Source organism: Dermacentor albipictus, chromosome 6, assembly GCF_038994185.2.
Source record: "Dermacentor albipictus isolate Rhodes 1998 colony chromosome 6, USDA_Dalb.pri_finalv2, whole genome shotgun sequence".
Classification (NCBI taxonomy): Eukaryota; Metazoa; Arthropoda; class Arachnida; order Ixodida; family Ixodidae; genus Dermacentor; species Dermacentor albipictus.
This window is the reverse complement of record NC_091826.1, coordinates 57,775,657-57,794,089: the sequence shown is the minus strand read 5'-3', so window position 1 is coordinate 57,794,089 and position 18,433 is coordinate 57,775,657. Positions and strand designations below refer to the sequence as shown.

General features: G+C 45.4%; 1 protein-coding gene across 2 annotated transcripts in view; it reads left to right on the top strand.

Annotated features, from left to right (window-relative positions):
- The first annotated feature begins 6,213 nt into the window (after positions 1 to 6,213).
- LOC135896130 (uncharacterized) overlaps positions 6,214 to 18,433 on the top strand; it is a 52,445-nt gene continuing 40,225 nt past the window's right edge. The window contains exons 1-2 of one of the 2 annotated variants that reach the window (XM_065424480.2): positions 6,216 to 6,698; positions 14,325 to 14,375. In XM_065424480.2, coding sequence (XP_065280552.1) covers positions 6,666 to 6,698; positions 14,325 to 14,375 — 84 coding nt within the window. In that variant the 5' untranslated portion in view covers positions 6,216 to 6,665. Of the gene's footprint in view, positions 6,699 to 14,324; positions 14,376 to 18,433 lie in introns of both variants that reach the window. The other variant, XM_065424481.2, reaches the window with a different exon arrangement.

Sequence of the window (18,433 nt, the reverse complement as noted above, 5' to 3'; positions counted from 1 at the left end):
GATAATGTAAAGATTCTAAGGCCAGCCGTGAAGATAGGCGTTTCTCTGTCGCGATTGTGCTCGCAGTACCCCAATCGATGCTGCTCGGTTTGGGAGTCATGTTGAGGATCCACCAAGGTGTACGAACTTGCATTGCATTTCCTGACATCGCTCTGGTGCTGCTGAATCCTTCTTTTGAAATTTCCAGTTTCACCTATGTGAGTTGTGTCACAACTCTAGCTCGGAATCATTCATGCAGTTGAAAGATGCAATGGAAGTTTATAAATTATGAGTTTTTACGTGCCAGAACCACGATCTGATTATGAGGCATGCCGTAGTGAGGGTCTACGGAAATTTAGGCCTCCTGGCTTCTTAAACGTGCACCTAAATCGAAGTACACGGGTGTTTTCACATTTCACTCCCACCGGAATGTGGCCGCCGTGGTCGGGATACCATGCCGCGACCTCATGCTTAGCAGCCCAACACCATAGCCACTAAGTAACCACGGCGGGTAACAGAAGTTCTTAAGAAGCTGACCATTAAGTTAACGCCAAAGTGAACAGAACTGTTCACTACTGCTCGAGTTATTTACTTGCATGTTGTTGGAAATGTTCGCAAAGGTTATGACGCCGGTTGCTCTAGAAACCACCAGTTGTTCCACAAATAAAGAATGCTAATTTAGTGTGAAACAAGTGAATTCCGGCCGCGAAGCAGTTTTCGAAAACGCGAGTTGACACTCAATTGAATGTAAAAAATACGCACCAACAAAATCTGAAGCGTCTGCGGTTGAACGCAATTTACTTAAAGCATCACCGATTTAAATCCAGGAACCGGTAACGTAACCGCATAAACGCACGTTATCTACCACACCCCACCCTCTCTCCCCCGCCCCTTTTTCCCCCAGAGCCCTACGTAGCTCTTGCACATAACCTGTGAAAATGTGCTAACAACACAAGAAAACACACATCTAAATAACAAACACACAAATAAACAACCAAGGAAAACACACATCTTGGGTTATGTGCAGACCATCGGCTCAAACGTCCGAATGCCCCCGCAGCGACCCACTTTGCCTGGAGCGGAAATGCCAAGGGTTATGTGCGAGAAAAGTCGGTACACCACGCGCGGCTGACACTCACGAGAACACCGCCTGATAGTTAACGATAAGAACGCGGGTGGTGAATACAGCAGAGCAAATAGCGTGATTGTCGTTCTAGCGATTCCAGCCCGAAAACAGCTTTCGCCTATTTTATCATGAGGATATATGCGGATTATTTTATCGTAAGGATATATACCCGTTCTTTGCGAACAAAACGCCCACTCTGCAAAGCCAGCTAAAAGCCGCGAAGCCTTGTCCAGAATCCGCAGCTTAGAACTGAGAAAATCCTCGTGAATAATTTCCCGCACGAGCGTGCCCAAATTTTCCGAAACAAGCTTCCCAATTGTTTCGTTGCGAAAGGCGCGGCATACCGCCTTCTATGTTACCAAGCCGTCGGCTTGGCTGGCTTACTTGGCAGCGCACAAAGCAATGAAAGGCACTTAGCCAGCGGTAAGTGCCGGCTCTCGCTTTTCCTATCCTCATTTTCGTTTTTTTTTTTGTCTCTTTTAACATTTCTGTGCCATAAAGTTAGAAGCTAAAGCGGGACATTACCAGCAGTGCTTTCACGTTAATTAACGAGAACGGCGAACAGGTGCAGTCCATAGCTGTACACAGAGCATGGTAGAAACATCTGTGATCATTAATCAAGCCCGCAATTCTTTCTCTCATTTTCTTTCTTTTCCTTCTGCTTTCTTGTTTGTCTGTTTTTTGTAACAGCGAAACTGTTAGTCTCTAGTTGGTCACGATTTCTCGCTGCATCGTCCTCAAGGGAAAAAAGAAACCTTCAGGCGATCGAACAGGATAGTGCATACATTGTTTCGTAGCACGCGTGCAGCATGCAATACAGCACTCGTTTCTATAAAAAAAATGCACAGAACAAGCATCCTAACCACGTCATGGATGATAAGGCACTCCTGATAACAATGCTAAGCACGTAGCGCTCACCGCATTCGTTTGCCGGTAAATATTACTGTTGCACAAGATGCCGAGGCGACGGCAGCTTGAGACGTGGGCCGTCACGTCCCTAGCGTTTCATATATAAGAGAGCCAGCCTAGCAACTGATTTCTTTGTTGTAGCAGCTGCGCTAATTGCGGGCAACGGAGAGTTAGTACTCCCGAGGAGTAGCGTGAACGCATGGAGCGGTAAAGGGGAAAAGAAACGGCAACACGACCAGCGGCAGCATGCTGCCAAAATTACCATTGCGCCCATTACTCTAAATTACAGTTACTGCCCATTACTCTGAAGTAATAAGGTACTGTAAACCCCGTACTAGCCTTAGTGGTGGTTTTCAACATCTTCGTTGGACATCCACTATCCCAGCGCCAGGATGACGAGTGAATGTTTTTGTGATTTTATTCTTAAAATGATAGCTGCAAATGGTCCTTCGTGCTACTCTTGAAGGCTCCGTAATAGGTCACATCATCGCGTTGGGGGTCATGTTTCCTTGGCAGAAGTGAAAAAAAAATGACAGCCTCCATCCACCGCTTGACAGGAGGTCTGATAGCGACGTCGTTGTTGACGATGTCGTGTCGCGAGGATGACGTTGACGTGGAGCCAATAATTGCACTATTGGGTGGGATTTATTTTCGTCCGAGTAGTGATTTAAAATGTTTTTCTTCTTTTACTTATTTTTCTTATTTTCATTCTCCCATGTCGCTCAATAGTTCTAAGCATTTGCAAGCAAACAGCCAGAGAAAATAAGAAATCAGTACGTTATCCTTCTGGCGAGAGTTGGACACGCCGCTTCAAAGGTAGGACGCGCGCAAGAAAAAAGAAAAAAAAACGGCACGCAAGCAAGAACGCGGTCATCGTTTCTCCCGGAATTACCTCGTGCAGCCTCTTGGGTCGACTGTCATTGCGAACGTTCTTTTTTTTTTTGACAGCCCTGACCTGAATCGAACACGCAGTCACCTATTCGTGATCCGCGGAGAAGCCGCGGACCCTTCATGGGAGCTATTGATGTTTCTACTTTAGAATGGCCCGTTAGGAGTGACTCTGATACTCCCAGGTGGTCGCCAACCCCCTCTATATTCAGCGCGTTTTCTTTCTTTCGCTGTAATTCTTTACGTCTTTTCTTTTTAGGTTAGCAAACCAGGTGCTCCTCTTCCTGTTTACCGACCTGCCTTTCCCACCTTGTATTTCTCCCTCTCTCTCTCTGTCTTTCTTCATCAAAAAAAAAAAAACAAGACGTGCGCCATGGCCTGGTACCCAATAACAGGTTCTGTATAGAATCGTATGTTATCATGTGATGTTGCCAAATATGGACACTACTGGACATAAGTTCCTTTCTTTCTTTCCATTTATAATGCTTCTGTTGTGCGTTATAGCAGAAAGATGTTCATTTTTTGTCCAAGAAGTAGTTGTGCCTAAATTCTGTCAGAGTTACCTGACAGGGATCATTGATCAAGGATACATTGGTAAAGCCACAAAATTACGTTGCAGAATATCATCTCCCGAAGTCCGTAGCCTAAGGGCAATAATAGCATCAATAGAATCCCATAAAGCTGAATGATAAGTGAACTCAGCACATGCAATACAAATACTATTTCTTTAATTCTATATACGTACTGACGTACACGTACTTGACGTATTACAGCTATAGGATGTGTAGTGAGAAGAGCATTAAGGATACATATAAAAATGACGTTTCCATGGTGATATATGATATGGCAGAAAAACACATCATCAGCGGACCATAAGAAGCGCAGCTGACATCGTCATAGCCAACTTCCAGGCGTAAATATGTTGACTACCAGTCACAAATACCGTTAAAAAATCCTAAGTCTAATGACGACAGCTGCTATTGCTTCGCTGTGATGAAGCTGATGATGATGATGATGATCATCATCATCATCAGCAGCAGCAGCAGCAGCAGCAGCAGCATCCTATTTTTAAGCTCACTGCAAGACGAAGGTCTCTCCCAGTGATCTCCAATTACCCCTGTGCTGCGCTTGTCCATTACTCCTTGCGCCTGCAAATTTTCTAATTTCATCAACCCACCCAGTTTTCTGCCGTCCTCCACTGCGTTCTCCTTGCCTCTACACGCATTCTGTAACTACAATGGCCCACCGGTTACCGGCCCTACGCATTACAAGGCCTGCCCAGCTCTGAATCTCCAGGCTGACCATGCAGCCAAAGCTGGGCACACTTCGAGAGAAGTAGTCGAGGTACCTTTCTCGAGAAAAGACGCGGCGACACTAGTATCTGCACACGCTTGGCGTCTCCAGCGATCCCTCGGGACATACGCCAGCTACCAGTACGGACCCTTTACAAAATAGATCAATCGTGCCACTTTTACACGTCGCCTCAGTAGACAAGACCAAATGCCTTCACCGCATAAGATTCAACGTGGCCTACACAAACTACTTCAGGTGTAAGATTCAACTCACAGACTTGGCAATGTGCTCTGAATGTAACGTCCATGAAGACCTGCAGCATGTTCTGTGTGACTGCTAACGTCAGAGAGGGAGTCTCTGGAGGTGTTACTGCACGTTCAGCGGGACTCGAGCTTGGCTCTACCGCACATTCTCGGCCCATTGCAAAGCACCACCTGTGTGTTAGGCGCTGCGAAGGCGCTGCTGACGTTCTTGCGGCCCACGAGCCTTAACGAAATTTTGTAACTATTTTGTAAGTGTGTGTGTTTACATGTACGTGCGGTAAAGGGTGTTTGTCACTCTATATAAGATAATCATCACCCAGCACGTGGAGTAGCATGTCAGGCGAACAGCCAGACTAACATCTCCAGCATATCATTAAAGCTTTTTTCTCTCTCCCTCCCTCCATGTATTCCTGCTAATGTTCACTACAATATCGGTCATAGCTCATAGTTCAAGAAAGGCATAGCTTAAACAAGCACACACAAGAAAAAAATCCCACCGTACCTCTTATACCTGTTCCTTTGTTTTTGTTTTTTCTAAGCTACGTTCTTTCTTCATTGTTTTTCTTGCGGCTTCCCGCCTAAAGCCATGCTTTTCTCCAACCGAGCATACAACTGTGGGCACAGCCGAATCAGAAATAGATTGATAGCCGCCCTTTCTGAGCCTCTCTTCTTTTCCTTCTTCTTTATTTCTTTTTTTCTTTTCTTTTTCACCAGCATTCAGAGCGTGCCTTGATGTCCGCCCGTCGCTGTCATGAGACTTGACCCCTCAGATTCCGGGAATTTGGAGACGTTGGTGCTTCCTTCTTACCTCCTTCCCTTCTCTCTCTCTCGACAGCGGCAATCTCGTTCCGCAACGGAAAACACGCGCGCTGCCCGGGCTTTAGTTCCGCCACCCTCGGCTCAGATAACCGAGCGGTTCCGCCCCCCCCCCCTCCACGATTGCGCTCAGCTGCCGAGTAAGGAGCAACAAGAAGACGAGCCTCCCGTCTGTTGCCTTCGCCCGAGGAGTGCAGTTGAGGGCGCCGCAGATTGCTGTGTACGCCACCCCGCGACAACCACGTGACTCAACGAGCACTGTCCTTTTTTGTTCAGTGCAGTACAGTGTCGCGCCTGAAAGTGAGTGAGGACGCAGCGCGTTAGCTTGCGCGTTTATTCCGAGTCTGATAGGTCGTCGTCACCATCAGCATCATCATTTATGACTAAGGACGGCCTCTCCCAGCGGTCTCCATTTACCCGTGCCTTGCAATTGCTTACCACATCTTTCGCCTGCAAACTTTTGGGTGTTCTTGCGAAATCTCGGGATTCTATCTCGTTTTGCCGGACCGAATAAAATTTTATTCACTCGCACACTCACTCATTTCGAGAGTATTTAGAACCCTTTTCACCTCGCGTCAACACTTTGTTTCTTTTCCCTTTGGCCAGATCGTTTACTTTGTAGTTTGTCAACGCAGACGTCGCTATAGTGTAACATTTTTGTTTGTTTGGATCAAGAACAATACTCTTTATTTGATAATATGTGTCCGACTTGAAAACTCGTTTTTCGTGCCTGTTGTGCCACAGTGTTGCCTGTAAAGCCACGGCATCGCTGATAATTTCCGAAGGCAGGCGAAGAAGCAACCGCAAAGCTGAAAAAAAAAACGCGAGAGAGAAAGCTTAATCGCGATACGCTCGCCGCTCTCTGCGGTCTATTTTTTTTTTTAAATCTCGCGTCAAATCTTGGACTGCAGAAATCAAATGCCTCCGCCCCGGACGGATATGATTGCGGCCGTGCAGATAGGCGCTTTGCGATAATTTCAAGCCTCCCTAGACTTTTACAAGTCGCTCCCTGCACCGAGACGCGCCATTCGAGGAGCATCGGCAGCGTACTACCAACACTGCACGCAACAGTTGGAGCATCGCGGGGGGCGCCCACCGAAGTGTTGCGAAGACGCCGAGATCCGCTGTCATTTGAGGCGTCGCCCGCCAGACTTAATGCCAAGTCGCCGCTGCTGCTGCTGCTTTCCTTCGCTTTCGCCTGCCTTCGAGTCACGTGGATCGAGATTCCGATGACGTCGTGTTCGTGACGAGTCTCGAAGGGGGGGTGATCGGAACGCGTGGCCCGGCATCCGAACGTGCGTGCGTCACTTGAAGGCGGCGAGTGTGAAACTGGATCCATTTCGAAACTTTGCTTACGCCGGGCGACGAGAACCCAGAACTGGAACGGCGTCATGGCTGAGTTGAAACGTTGTGCTTCGCTTTTGGTAAGTACGACAGGAAATGCACCCGATTTATTTGAGCACGCTGTTGTGGCGCCAGTTCTGTATGACTGGGTGCCTTTGAGGGGGATGGGCTGGAGTGTGTTATTTTTGCCGATAATGTTTGCATGTATTTGCAAGCTCTGGTCGAAGCGACGTGATGCTTAGTGGTTTCGCGCTGGCTTGCTCAGGGCTTAGTTTGGCCTTCGTGGTGTGGTAAATATGTGGTCGTATCCGTGTCGGAAATATATTTCATTTGCTTTGATCTGCACGCATTTGATCATGCAGTTATTTGCCACGGTCACCGTAAGCCCTCGAGCACAGCTTCTTTGCAAACGTTAACTACCGAGCGCAGAGCATGCTTGTAGCGCGCAAATTTAGTGTTCTTACTGTTGGACAAATGACAGCTCCCTAAATGTCTCCAAAACAACACGCATTTTGTTTTTCTTCCTTTCTGAGCGACTCGGCTTGTATTACTACTACAAGTGAGCTGTCAAACTTGTCTGTTTCGTAGTTTGTTGTTTCTTTTTCTACTTTGCACAGTGGTATTTTGAACAGTAGTACTTTGCACTTTACGTGCTTGCTTGTATGTGCGTGTTTGCGCTTGAGTGCCAGTTTATCTTAAGCTGCAAAATGATATGGCGATAGTCAAAAAGGCGCGTGACAATGTTGCGTCATCAGTTAATGTGGTACAGCGTTCTCGAACCATTCGACTCCGTATACGGTTGTTGACACTAAGGACACATCGGACTTGTTTCCAAGCGTACAAGCGAAGCTTCAGTGATCATTTAACAGAGTAACTGATAATTATCCTGACAGTCAGCACGCTCGTAGAGTATTGAGAAAGTCGGAACAATACTACTAATATCGTCAGTTTGTGTAACGAAGCTTCACTGTTGTTTTGCGCAACCACTGTGTAACGACTAAGCAACGAACCGTCCTTACGGCTACACTGAACGTACTACCGTCAGCTTCATGAAGGAGAAGACGCGAGCGCGAAACAAACAGCCTCGTCGGCCACATGTTGCCCGGCGCCGCAGTTTAAGGCGAAAACGAACGGATAGAACGCTGTCACACTCTAAATGAACACCACCAAAATGGAGTAGCAGCCTAAATCAGTCTATAACTGACACTTTTACACCTAAAAAGGATGTAAGAGAGTATAGACCGATTTAAGCCCTTATTCCCTCTTAAAAGTGTTAATTATCTTACACTGTGTTCCTTCTACTGCATACGACCATTCTCTCTCTCGCAAGCTTCATTCTTTGAGTTGATAATGCTCGCAAAGAGGAGAAGAACGAAAGAATCTGATAGGGTGATCCCGATAACGCTTATACTCGACGTTTACTCCTGTTGCTTCCGAAGCTTCGACAACTGCAGCGCGTTCACTTCGAATTCGGGTCAGACCGTTCTCGTTTATGGTCTTCCAGCGGATGAATAGTTCGTCGGAAGATACACGAAATCTGCTTACAATGAAAGGCGATAACGTTGCACGTAGTCTGTGCGAATAGCCTGTTTCTACGCCTGACCTTTTCAGGCAACACAATAAAGGCCGAGGTGTCTGTCTCAGCTTGGATGCAAATCTGCTTACATTTTTTTCCACGAGGACAGTATCGTGACTGCACGCACAGTTACAACGACGGCTCCGTTTTATCCGCCATCATCTTGCGCGCTGTGAATTATTCGAAATAAATTCTGGGGTTCTCCGTGCCAAAACGAAGATATGATCACGAGGTGCGCCGTCGTGTGGTGCTCCGGATTAATTTTAGCCACCCGGGAATGCTTTAACGCACAGCCAATGCATAGTAGACGCGCATTTTAGCATTCCACCCCCATCGGAATGCGGCTGGTGGCGAACCCACGACCTCGAGCTCAGCACCGCAAAGCCATAGCTGCTGGGCTAGCGCAACGGGGTTCGGGCACCGTTATCATCCAGGTTAGAGCACTGCACGAACGTATTTTTCCTTTTTTTTTGTCGTGTAAACTATATGCGGCCCGATCCCTCAAGTGACATTTGCCGGCCCGCCCAAGGTCAATCCAAATAGGTCGCGAAGCTTCGGGCGAAAAGCAGTTCAGAAGACATTGTCATCGACATCAGCAAACGTGGTTATGGCAGCAGCGATTCAAGCGCGACTATCTGAGGAGGGAACATTGGTAAAGGCAAAGTCGTTTTTAATTGAAACCAGACAGTCAGAATAATTCGAGGAAAATAAAATTCGCATTCATTTTTAACTGCGCGTGACGAAAAAAGAAAGGGCAACGCTATTTTACTTTATCATTATCAATAAATACCTTTTTTTTTCAGCGCCTACCATAAGAGAGGGGCGTTGATGCTTCTATCACTTGCAATGCAATGCATCTCTTGAAGTGCACAGAAAGGCGCACTCGTAATATTCGCGTGTTACAATACGCCTCCCTCACACGTTGTGTTGTTTTGCTTATCGAAGTTTGTCAGAATTTCATAGCTCGGGCAGTTTCATCGTTTCTTCGCCTGTTCAGTCAAAAGTGGGGAGTTACGGCCGCCAGATTTTTGTTTACTTTAGCGCTGACCGACGGGCTTGGCGTCCGACGATGGGACCAGCACTCTACACTCAAAGCTTTCGTCGGCCTCCAAAGAAAGTACGTCCAGTGCAGGGATACGATTCCGACACCTGTACGGCTGATCTTTTACTGCATGGCTTTCCGCGCTGAAAGCTCGAAACAGTCGTCAGGTCGAATGGCGGGTAATTAGAATATACAGCTCTATTGTCAGGCCACCGAAACAAGTTTCGCGCCTTTGAGAACGAAATGACATCATTCTGTGTTTAACGAATATGGCGTCGTAGTATTTTTTACTCCTCCAGAAGTGTTTCCTACTCACACAGATGGCGCTAAGCCCCATGAACCACCGAAGAACCGCTGTGCTATAAACGTATGGGCTTCTATGCAAGCTTCGCTACCCGCTATATTTACCTTGGCCCGCCCGAGCCCGGTTAGACACGTTAGCCGTTGAGCCTAAACGAAGCATGGCCTAGTTGTCGATTATTAAGAGATACAAGCAGCACATAAGATTTTTCGCTCGCGACAGGTTTAACTGTATTGCCGCCGTGGTGGCTCAGTGACTGTGGCGCTTCGTTGCTAAGCAATAAACCCAATAAATCCCACAATGTCACCTGAAAAAATATTAGTATCAGGTTCACTAGCGCATTTCACACTTATATATAATGTATTTTGTTCTCCCCTTTCCTCTGGAATATCTCAGTCCAATTTCTCATCCTTATACAGAGTAGCATGCCAGCGATTCTGGACCCGCCTGCGAAATCTCAGTTTTTCTAGTAAAGACCTTCTCTCTGGCTCTCACCACCTCCCTTTCGCTCTCTGGTTGCTAAACACAAGATCGTGAAATTAAATCCTGATATAGGCGACGGCATTTCGACGGGGGCTAAATGCAAACTCTCCTGTGTACCGTGCATTACGTGCGCGGTAAATAACCTCAGGTCGTCGAAATTAATCCGGAGATCTTCACTTCGGCGTGCCTCGTAATCAGGACGTTGGATTTGAAACTCAGAACCTCAGGACATGGGTTTTTAATTTGATAGTCTCAGGTTTTCCGCTGCAGTTGTTACTGACGAAAGAAAGGGTAAAATCGAAAGAAAAAAAGTACATCGTCTGTTCATTATGCTCTTTTGTTAATACTGTGTTACATAAACGTTCCTACTACATTAGCCAAATAGTTGTACAACAATATAGACCGAAGACGTAGATAGGCGGCGCTCGGGTGGACATAAATGTGTAGTGCTAGCATGTGATCTCCCTAGATAGGCGGCTTTTTCCGAGGATTTTTTTCGCATTCGGAGGTACTGCACTATTCATTTTTCACTAACCACTGTAATCAACTCAGGGGAATGCGGGCACGCGCTGAGCTGATGTCTTTCTGCATGAAACTCCTGCAAAGGGTCGCATATGTGGAGGCATTTTGCATCGACAGAATTCGGCTTTACAGCGAGGCAGCATCCGGATGGCTCACTCAAATTTTTAGCCAAATAGATCCAAGTGGTGTTAACATACGTTATCTTAAAGACCTCTGTGCTTGCTTAAATTACTCTGCAAATTTTGTCTTCGCGTCTAAATATAATTATGCGTAACTCTAAAGTAAATATTTCGTGCTACCTATTTAGCATTCCTTAATTTCCTCTAACAAATTTACCGCAGAGCTCATCACACGATGACTGTAGATGATAATGTGAATAGCAATCGAGCAATGTCCCAACAGATCATATTCCTGAACTCACGTATATACAGCACGTGCAGTGACAAACATGAGGCTTTGAGGGGCTAGTTGGTTGCTAGCTTGGTGGTTATAATAGAATGCACACAGGACAGTCAGCGAACTTCAACTCAGTTTAAGTTCGGCGACTGTCCTGCGTGCGTTCTTTCTGTATCCTCTCCACAAAACGCGCAGTTATACCCATGTTCCATCATGAGACTTGCGTTTCTTTGGCTATATGGCCACAAACTCTGACATCGTTCCACTTTGCTGTGCCAAGGCGACCCATGAGCATGGAGGCATGCCGCCGGCCGAATGATGCTGACGCAGCAACGACGGAATGCCGAATAAGGAATGATATCGATCGAAAAACAGATGCGTGTAACGAGAATGGCTTGACGATAATGAGATGCCGTTATTGGAAATACGACGATGATATAACTACAACGACGTGATGACCCCGACATGAGTACACTGAGATGATGACGACATCATGGTTATGATGACGTCACGACAACAGGATGAAGAAGAGGGAATGACGACGGTGGCACGATCATATGGCGGCATATGACGACACAATGATAACGGTGGCATAATGACGATTGAATGACGACATCATGATTACTATAGGATGACGAACAAGTAATGACGTCGATTTATCGACGACGTATGGACGAAAGTGGTATGACGATAATGGGATGACAATACTGAAGTGATGACAACGATTAAACGACAACGTGAAAGCGATGGTGTTACTTCTCGATACGGCAATGAGCATTCCTTCGACGTTTACCACTAGGCAACCTCCCATTCGTCAGCGCATATCCAGAAGTCGACGCAGATTTGACGCCGACTGTTGACGGGTCGACAAAACACCACTCTTCCTGGACCTGACAACTTGAACTAATTCATGAATGGGGCCAACGTCGAATGCTACAGTGGGAACTACTTCGACCTCTGATTCCTATATTGAAACACGCTTGCGACATATGCGGGGGCGAAGGTGCAACGTAGGAGGCGGAGTTCGGCACAACGGTGCGATACCATGGGCGGGATGTTGTGAACGATTCGACGATTGTGGTTGTCCGCAATGCAGTCATCAGATTTTCTAGTCTGGTCGGCAAGGGAAGACGACGGTATTCAAAGCGGAGACCTTTGGTGCAGGAGTGGTCGTGACGGGTCCCGATGTGAACTCGGACGTTTAATGTGCTCCTGCGGGCAGTGGGCTTCCGTATGTGGAGCCAGTGTAATTAATGTAAAATAAACGCCATCTCGAGCCGGAACGATGGCATGAAGACAACGGCATGAGGAGAGTCGGATGTCGAAGTTACTGTGATGACGTCGAAACGACCGTGAAGGCATCCCGACGACGGTATGACGAATGTATGACGACGACTGTATGACGCGGAGACAGTGATGACAATGACACGAAAACCGCATGAGGACCATGGAATGACGGCGAGTGTGTGATGAGAATAGCGTGACGACGACTGTATGACGAAACCTATGTGATCATGATGGTCGGATGACGACGGCACGACGGCAGTCAGATGACGAAGCTGGAGGGGCGCTTATGGCCCTACGCCGAGGTCATTACGACCACGGTCGGACAATGGAGGCACCATAACGACTGTCTCACAATGACGGCATGACAAGGGCGGCATAATCACGATGGAATGGCTACATTACAACCACAATGAAATGACGAACGAAAATTGACGTCGTCGGAACGGGAAAGGCGCTACGACGACGACTACGTGACATCAATGGGATGGCGTTACTGAAGCGATGACAATAACAAAACGACACCGTGACGATGACTGTGTGACGACAATGGCGCGGTGACGACGGCATGATCAGAGTCGGATATGACAAAGCTGGAATGACGAAGGCAGCATCGCGACCCCGAGCACACACCCAGTGGCCCATGCCATCGGGCAACTAGGACCACTGGGTCGGAGTGGAAAGAGTCACGACATGTCTGCACGACGAAAGTTGGATCACGAAGGTGGAATGCGATGATTGAGCTACCACGATGGCATCGGTGTGGCGCTGGGACAACGTGTGAATGACGACTGCAAGACGGTGATTGCGTGACGACGAAGGCACGCCGAGTGTAGGAGGACGAAGCTCGAGGGACGGCGACGATACCACCGCGAAGGCATCACGACCACGTGCCCGTAGCTAGCGGTTCAGGCTACTTACAACTTGGGCCACTGGGTCGGTATAGAAGGCGCGACGACGAAGGCATGACGAGAGCAAGATATCACGAAGCCGGATTTACAGTGGAATACACGCTGTTGAAGTGTTTGCTTTAATGTGATATCGAAAGAAGGTGGTGCGAGTTAAAGATATCGGCGGTCGAAAACAAGAACGCTGGAAATTTTATAAAAGGCTATTCTTTATTTGAATACTTTAGTATTAGAATTCCCAAAGTGGAATAAGTGCATGTGTGTGGTGAAGTGCAGGAAGCCGATCACGTGGCAGAGGTGATACATACATATATATATATATATATATATATATATATATATATATATATATATATATATATATCTGTGTGTGTGTGTGTGTGTGTGTGTGTGTGTGTGTGTGTGTGTGTGTGTGTGTGTGTGTGTGTGTGTGTGTGTGTGTGTGTGTGTGTGTGTGTGTGTGTGTGTGTGTGCGGCCTAATGCTAAAGCATTTCTCGCGCATTTACCGCTAGATCGCTACTGAATTTTTTTCTTTGGGCTGAAACGACAAGAAGACGAGATGGTGAAGGCTAAGCGCTCTTTGCCTGACCAGATGACAACCTTTCTGATGACAAGGAGTGCACTCGGCACAAACTGGCACTACGGCGCTAACAAACTTCTTTATTAGTGCAGCATCAGTAGCACGAAAAAATTGGCATAAGCACGACGTAAATTTTAGCTTTTGTGGATGTTCATCCGTCTTATAGATTTCCTTACATTTATACTTTAAAAAGTAGTTCTGGTTTCTTCCATACGGCCATCGACGCGACGCAGTAGGGCATTTTACATAACTATAAAGCGCTACGACGTCAGAAAAAAACGATGGAATACCATGGAGACAAGTTTGTTCCAGTAGTTATCCATTCGTTCGTTAATCCATTCGTTATCATGTATTCCTTCAATATGCCTCAGTGCACACACGTGCTTGTCTTTTCTACCATACGTACACCTCGCCAAAGATTGTTTTCGGCGATGGTTAACCAACGAGTATTTTAATAATTTGCAATTCGAATGATCATTTTCATTGATGTAGTCATCCTTTCCATGATCTGTGGAGTATCTGCATGATTTATTGTTCCTTCGATTATCAATATAGGCAACTTTATGTGGCAAGCAGTGTTCACAATTTCACTAATTAGACTTCTTTTTTGCAGCTTTGCTTTCTCGTCACTTCTGCGGTGACGACGTATGCTCGGCATGCTCAAGTAAGTGATCGATCGGAGCACAAGCATTTCAGTACTCGCTGAAATCTATTAAAATATATTTTTTTATTGATATGATATAAGGAGATGTTGGCGCGCAATTTAAGGCGCCGGCTACTCCTTATCTCTTGGGTGGTTCCGTCATACATCATTCAGGGTTCACGGTTACATATCAAATAATCTTTTCACACAAGCACCAGGACTTATAAAGCAACGTTTCCACAGGAAGACTATGGCAAATGTCTCCACACCGATGTAGTCGAAAGTCTCAAAAGTACAAACGATACTGTCGCCTAATAACACATTGTCTAGTCAGTGGGTGGTATATACATCGTGTAAATATATTAGCACATACAGTCACAACAGAGCAGTCAACATAACATAATTCCCAAACAGATGGATATATAGAGTGACATTGAAATTAACAGAACAATGAAAGCACTAATAACGTCCAACGATGCCGCTGTCTTCAAAAAAAAGTCTTTAGTGCTTTTAAAGCGCTCTTCTGCAAGGCCGTTGTTGGCCAAGGGCCCAAAAGTTTCCTTAAACTGAAAGGTCTGCGGTCTAATTTACTTAGCGCTGACTTAAGTCGGCATCTTGGTGTGTCGTGATGTGGGCAATGTAGAAGGAGGTGATATATATCTTCATCTACAAATCCACAATCACATTCGGGGGTTTCCGCTCGGCCAATTCTGTGTAAGAAATGCTTTGTGTAGGCAGTGCCTAGCCTTAAACGATGAATAAGCGTTTCCATAGTTCTATCTAATGACAATGAAAATTTGAATTCAATATTTATTTTATTTGTAAAGCATGTGCTTACTACTGAACAGTTCCCGGGCATTACAATGCGTGTAGGATGTAAAAAAAGGTCTGTCTAAAACATCTTAAATTATTGATGCATAAAAAATAAATGAAACAAAAGAAAAGGCCGGATGGTTGTTATCCAAACGTGATTCATTAATTTAAATGTTAACGTGATTAATGAATAAATTCAACCAAGAAACATGGCAAGGAAGCAAATGATTGTAAATGTCTTATTACTGAGATAGTTCGACGCGAGTAACACTTGTGCTCTGGAAATATAAATGGAAATTTAGCTTGCCTGAAAGGCTACAAGTAAATGTAGCCCCATGGGCGTCTGTCTGTCTGTTCTGTTCTGTTCTGTTCTGTTCTGTTCTGTTCTGGATTGGACTGGACTGGACTGGTCTTCTAATCGATATATCATCGAGCTGGCTCTGCTGAGGGGACAATGCACTCCAATGAACTCTGACGCCAACTTGGGTCACGGAGTATATGCCACTTAGTCTATATATGCGTCGCTCTTGAATGACCAAAATATTCTCCAAAATTTCTCTGGTTCTGGGCGGAATCAAACCCGCGTCTTGTATATTCAGACATAGACCACGCGCTCACCTTGCGGCGGCGCCGTTAGGTGGCGCAGTGTGTCGAGAGGGAAGCGCGAGAGAGGAACCCAGCTGCAGCGCACGCCTCAAGCGTGGTGCGTTTCGGCGGTGGCAACATGGTGTTTCGCTACATTGTATCAATGTTAATCACTTGAACCCCATACTCCCTTACCCCAGTGCAGGGTAGAAAACCGGACGTGCGTCTGCTTAACCTCCATGCCTGTCCTGTCTTCTATTTCTCTCTCTCTCTCCCTCACGTCGAGAATCATCGTTAGACAGTTTCTGCCGCAATATTTGAGGCGAGCGCATTAGATGGTTCAGGGGTCGAAAAATCAGATGTCCCGGCGTTACACATAAATGCACAGGGAGTCGAACCCTCGATCTTTGGTGGTAGTCGAAGCCACAACCCTGGGTGTGAATTATAGCGAACTTAGTTAAGACCCATGACTTTTGGTGTTAATTAAGGGGAAGTTAATTACGGTACAGTAAATGCAGACGCAGTTGTTAAGGCACTCGAACGCACGACGTTCGGTGGGAATCGAATCCTCAACCTCTGGCGTTAAGGAAGGGACTATCAACAGTTACGCAATCACTTGAAATTACACACGACTTCGCGGCTGCTATTAACTCTGGTTTGCAAGTGGATGCAGTGTTCGTTGACTTTGCAAAGGCTTTTGATTCTGTTCCACATTGTAAATTAATTGAGAAGCTTAAAATGATTGGTATTAATTCAAACATAGTTTCCTGAATTACAGCTTACCTCTCAGGCCGTACTCAATACGTCGAAATAAAAAATGCCAAATCCATTAGCCTAGACGTTTGCTCTGGTGTTCCACAGGGATCAGTATTAGGACCTACACTTTTTTTAATCTATATAAATGACATTTTTTCCTGTGTCCCTCCAGATGTTGTACTGAGATTATTTGCAGACGACTGCGTTGTGTACACTACGGTTAGTTCACAAGATGACCAAAATAATCTGCACTTAACCCTAACTAACATTGATTCTTGGTGTAAAACTTGGGATATGAAAATAAATGTAAGCAAAACGTCCTCTGTCACCATAACAAGGAAAAAAACTCCCATCTATTTTACTTACCTTTTATCAGGATCTGCTGTGACGCGTAATAATGAAGTAAAGTACTTGGGGGTAACGTTTACTGAAAAATTGAGTTGGGAATCCCAGGTAGATAACATATGTACAAAAGCATACCGACCACTTGGATTCATCCGACGAAAATTGTCAGCTGCACCTGCGCATGTAAAACTAAACGCCTATATGACTCTAGTAAGACCCATCCTGGAGTACAGCGCCATAGTTTGGAACCCCCATCAGTCTTACCTGAAAACGAAACTTGAAAGAATTCAAAGCCTAGCACTCCGTTTTATTTACTCCCGATACTCCCGCTACGATAGCGTGACACTTCTCCGTAAAAGGGCTAGCATCTCGACGTTAGAATGCCGACGACTAACTGCCTGTATAAAATTTCTTTTCCTATTATATCATGATTGCATCAACATAACTAAAGACGTGTACCTAAAGCGACCTCACCATCGCTCCAAAAGAATCAATCACGACTTGTGCATACGGCCATTTGCTGCTAGATGTAATTTATTCAAATTTTATTTTTTTCCTCGATCCATAGAACTATGGAATAGCCTGCCCAGCCATATTGTGAATGATGTGTCAATTGATGTCTTTGTTGCGAACGTTGAATCTTTCTTTGAAAATGCTTTTGTAAATGTGTTGTAGTCACAGCCTTCTTGATTATGAGTCATGAATTGTATGATTCTACAGCTCTGCACACTTTGATTCTATTATTTATATAAGTTATGTATCTTTTCATTCATCTTCCGGAACACCAAACCTGTTGTACCACCTATTGTACATTCCACTCCTGTCAGAGCCTGAGAAAGGCTCACAGTATTATGAAATAAATAAATGATAAATAAATAAAAAAATTAAGATAGAATTAATTAGGGCACTTGAACCCTCTACCTGTAGCGGGAGTTGAACCCACAGCCGGGAGTGTTAATTAATGTGAATTAAGACCCACGATCGTTGGTGTTAATTAAGTAGTAGTTAGTTACCGCACAGTAACTGATGATACAGTTAATTCAGTAAAGTTAATTAAAGCACAGTTAATTAAGGTCCTCAAACCCTCGACCTTTGGTGGTAGTCGAACTTACTTTTCGTGTTAATTAGTGCACATGTAATTAGTTAATTTAATTTGACCTAATTGGGGCACTCGATCGATCCCACGACATTTGCGGGAGAAAACAAATGTTATGGAACAAGGCATTCGAATGAGAATGTCAAGTAATGTAAACAATGCCTCGTCAGCGCGAAGGCTTTCACCTTCATCCTCTTTAGCGTATGCTAAACTTTTTTTTCGTACTTATAATGAAGAATATGATAGAATGAGCTTGCGGCAATGACAATGATATTTTAGTCTGTAATCCGCCCTGCAAAACAACCACCTATATATGTTCGTAATTTGTTAATTGGCGTAGCAGTGGAAGCATGTACAGCAGACGTCTTTTTAACGGAACGTTGTGGGGAACGAAGTTATTTGCTAAAAAGAAGATTTGGCGGGTAAAAGACACTTCGTGGATGTTCTACGGCTATAGTCTTGGAAGGTAATTTTTTAAAAAATA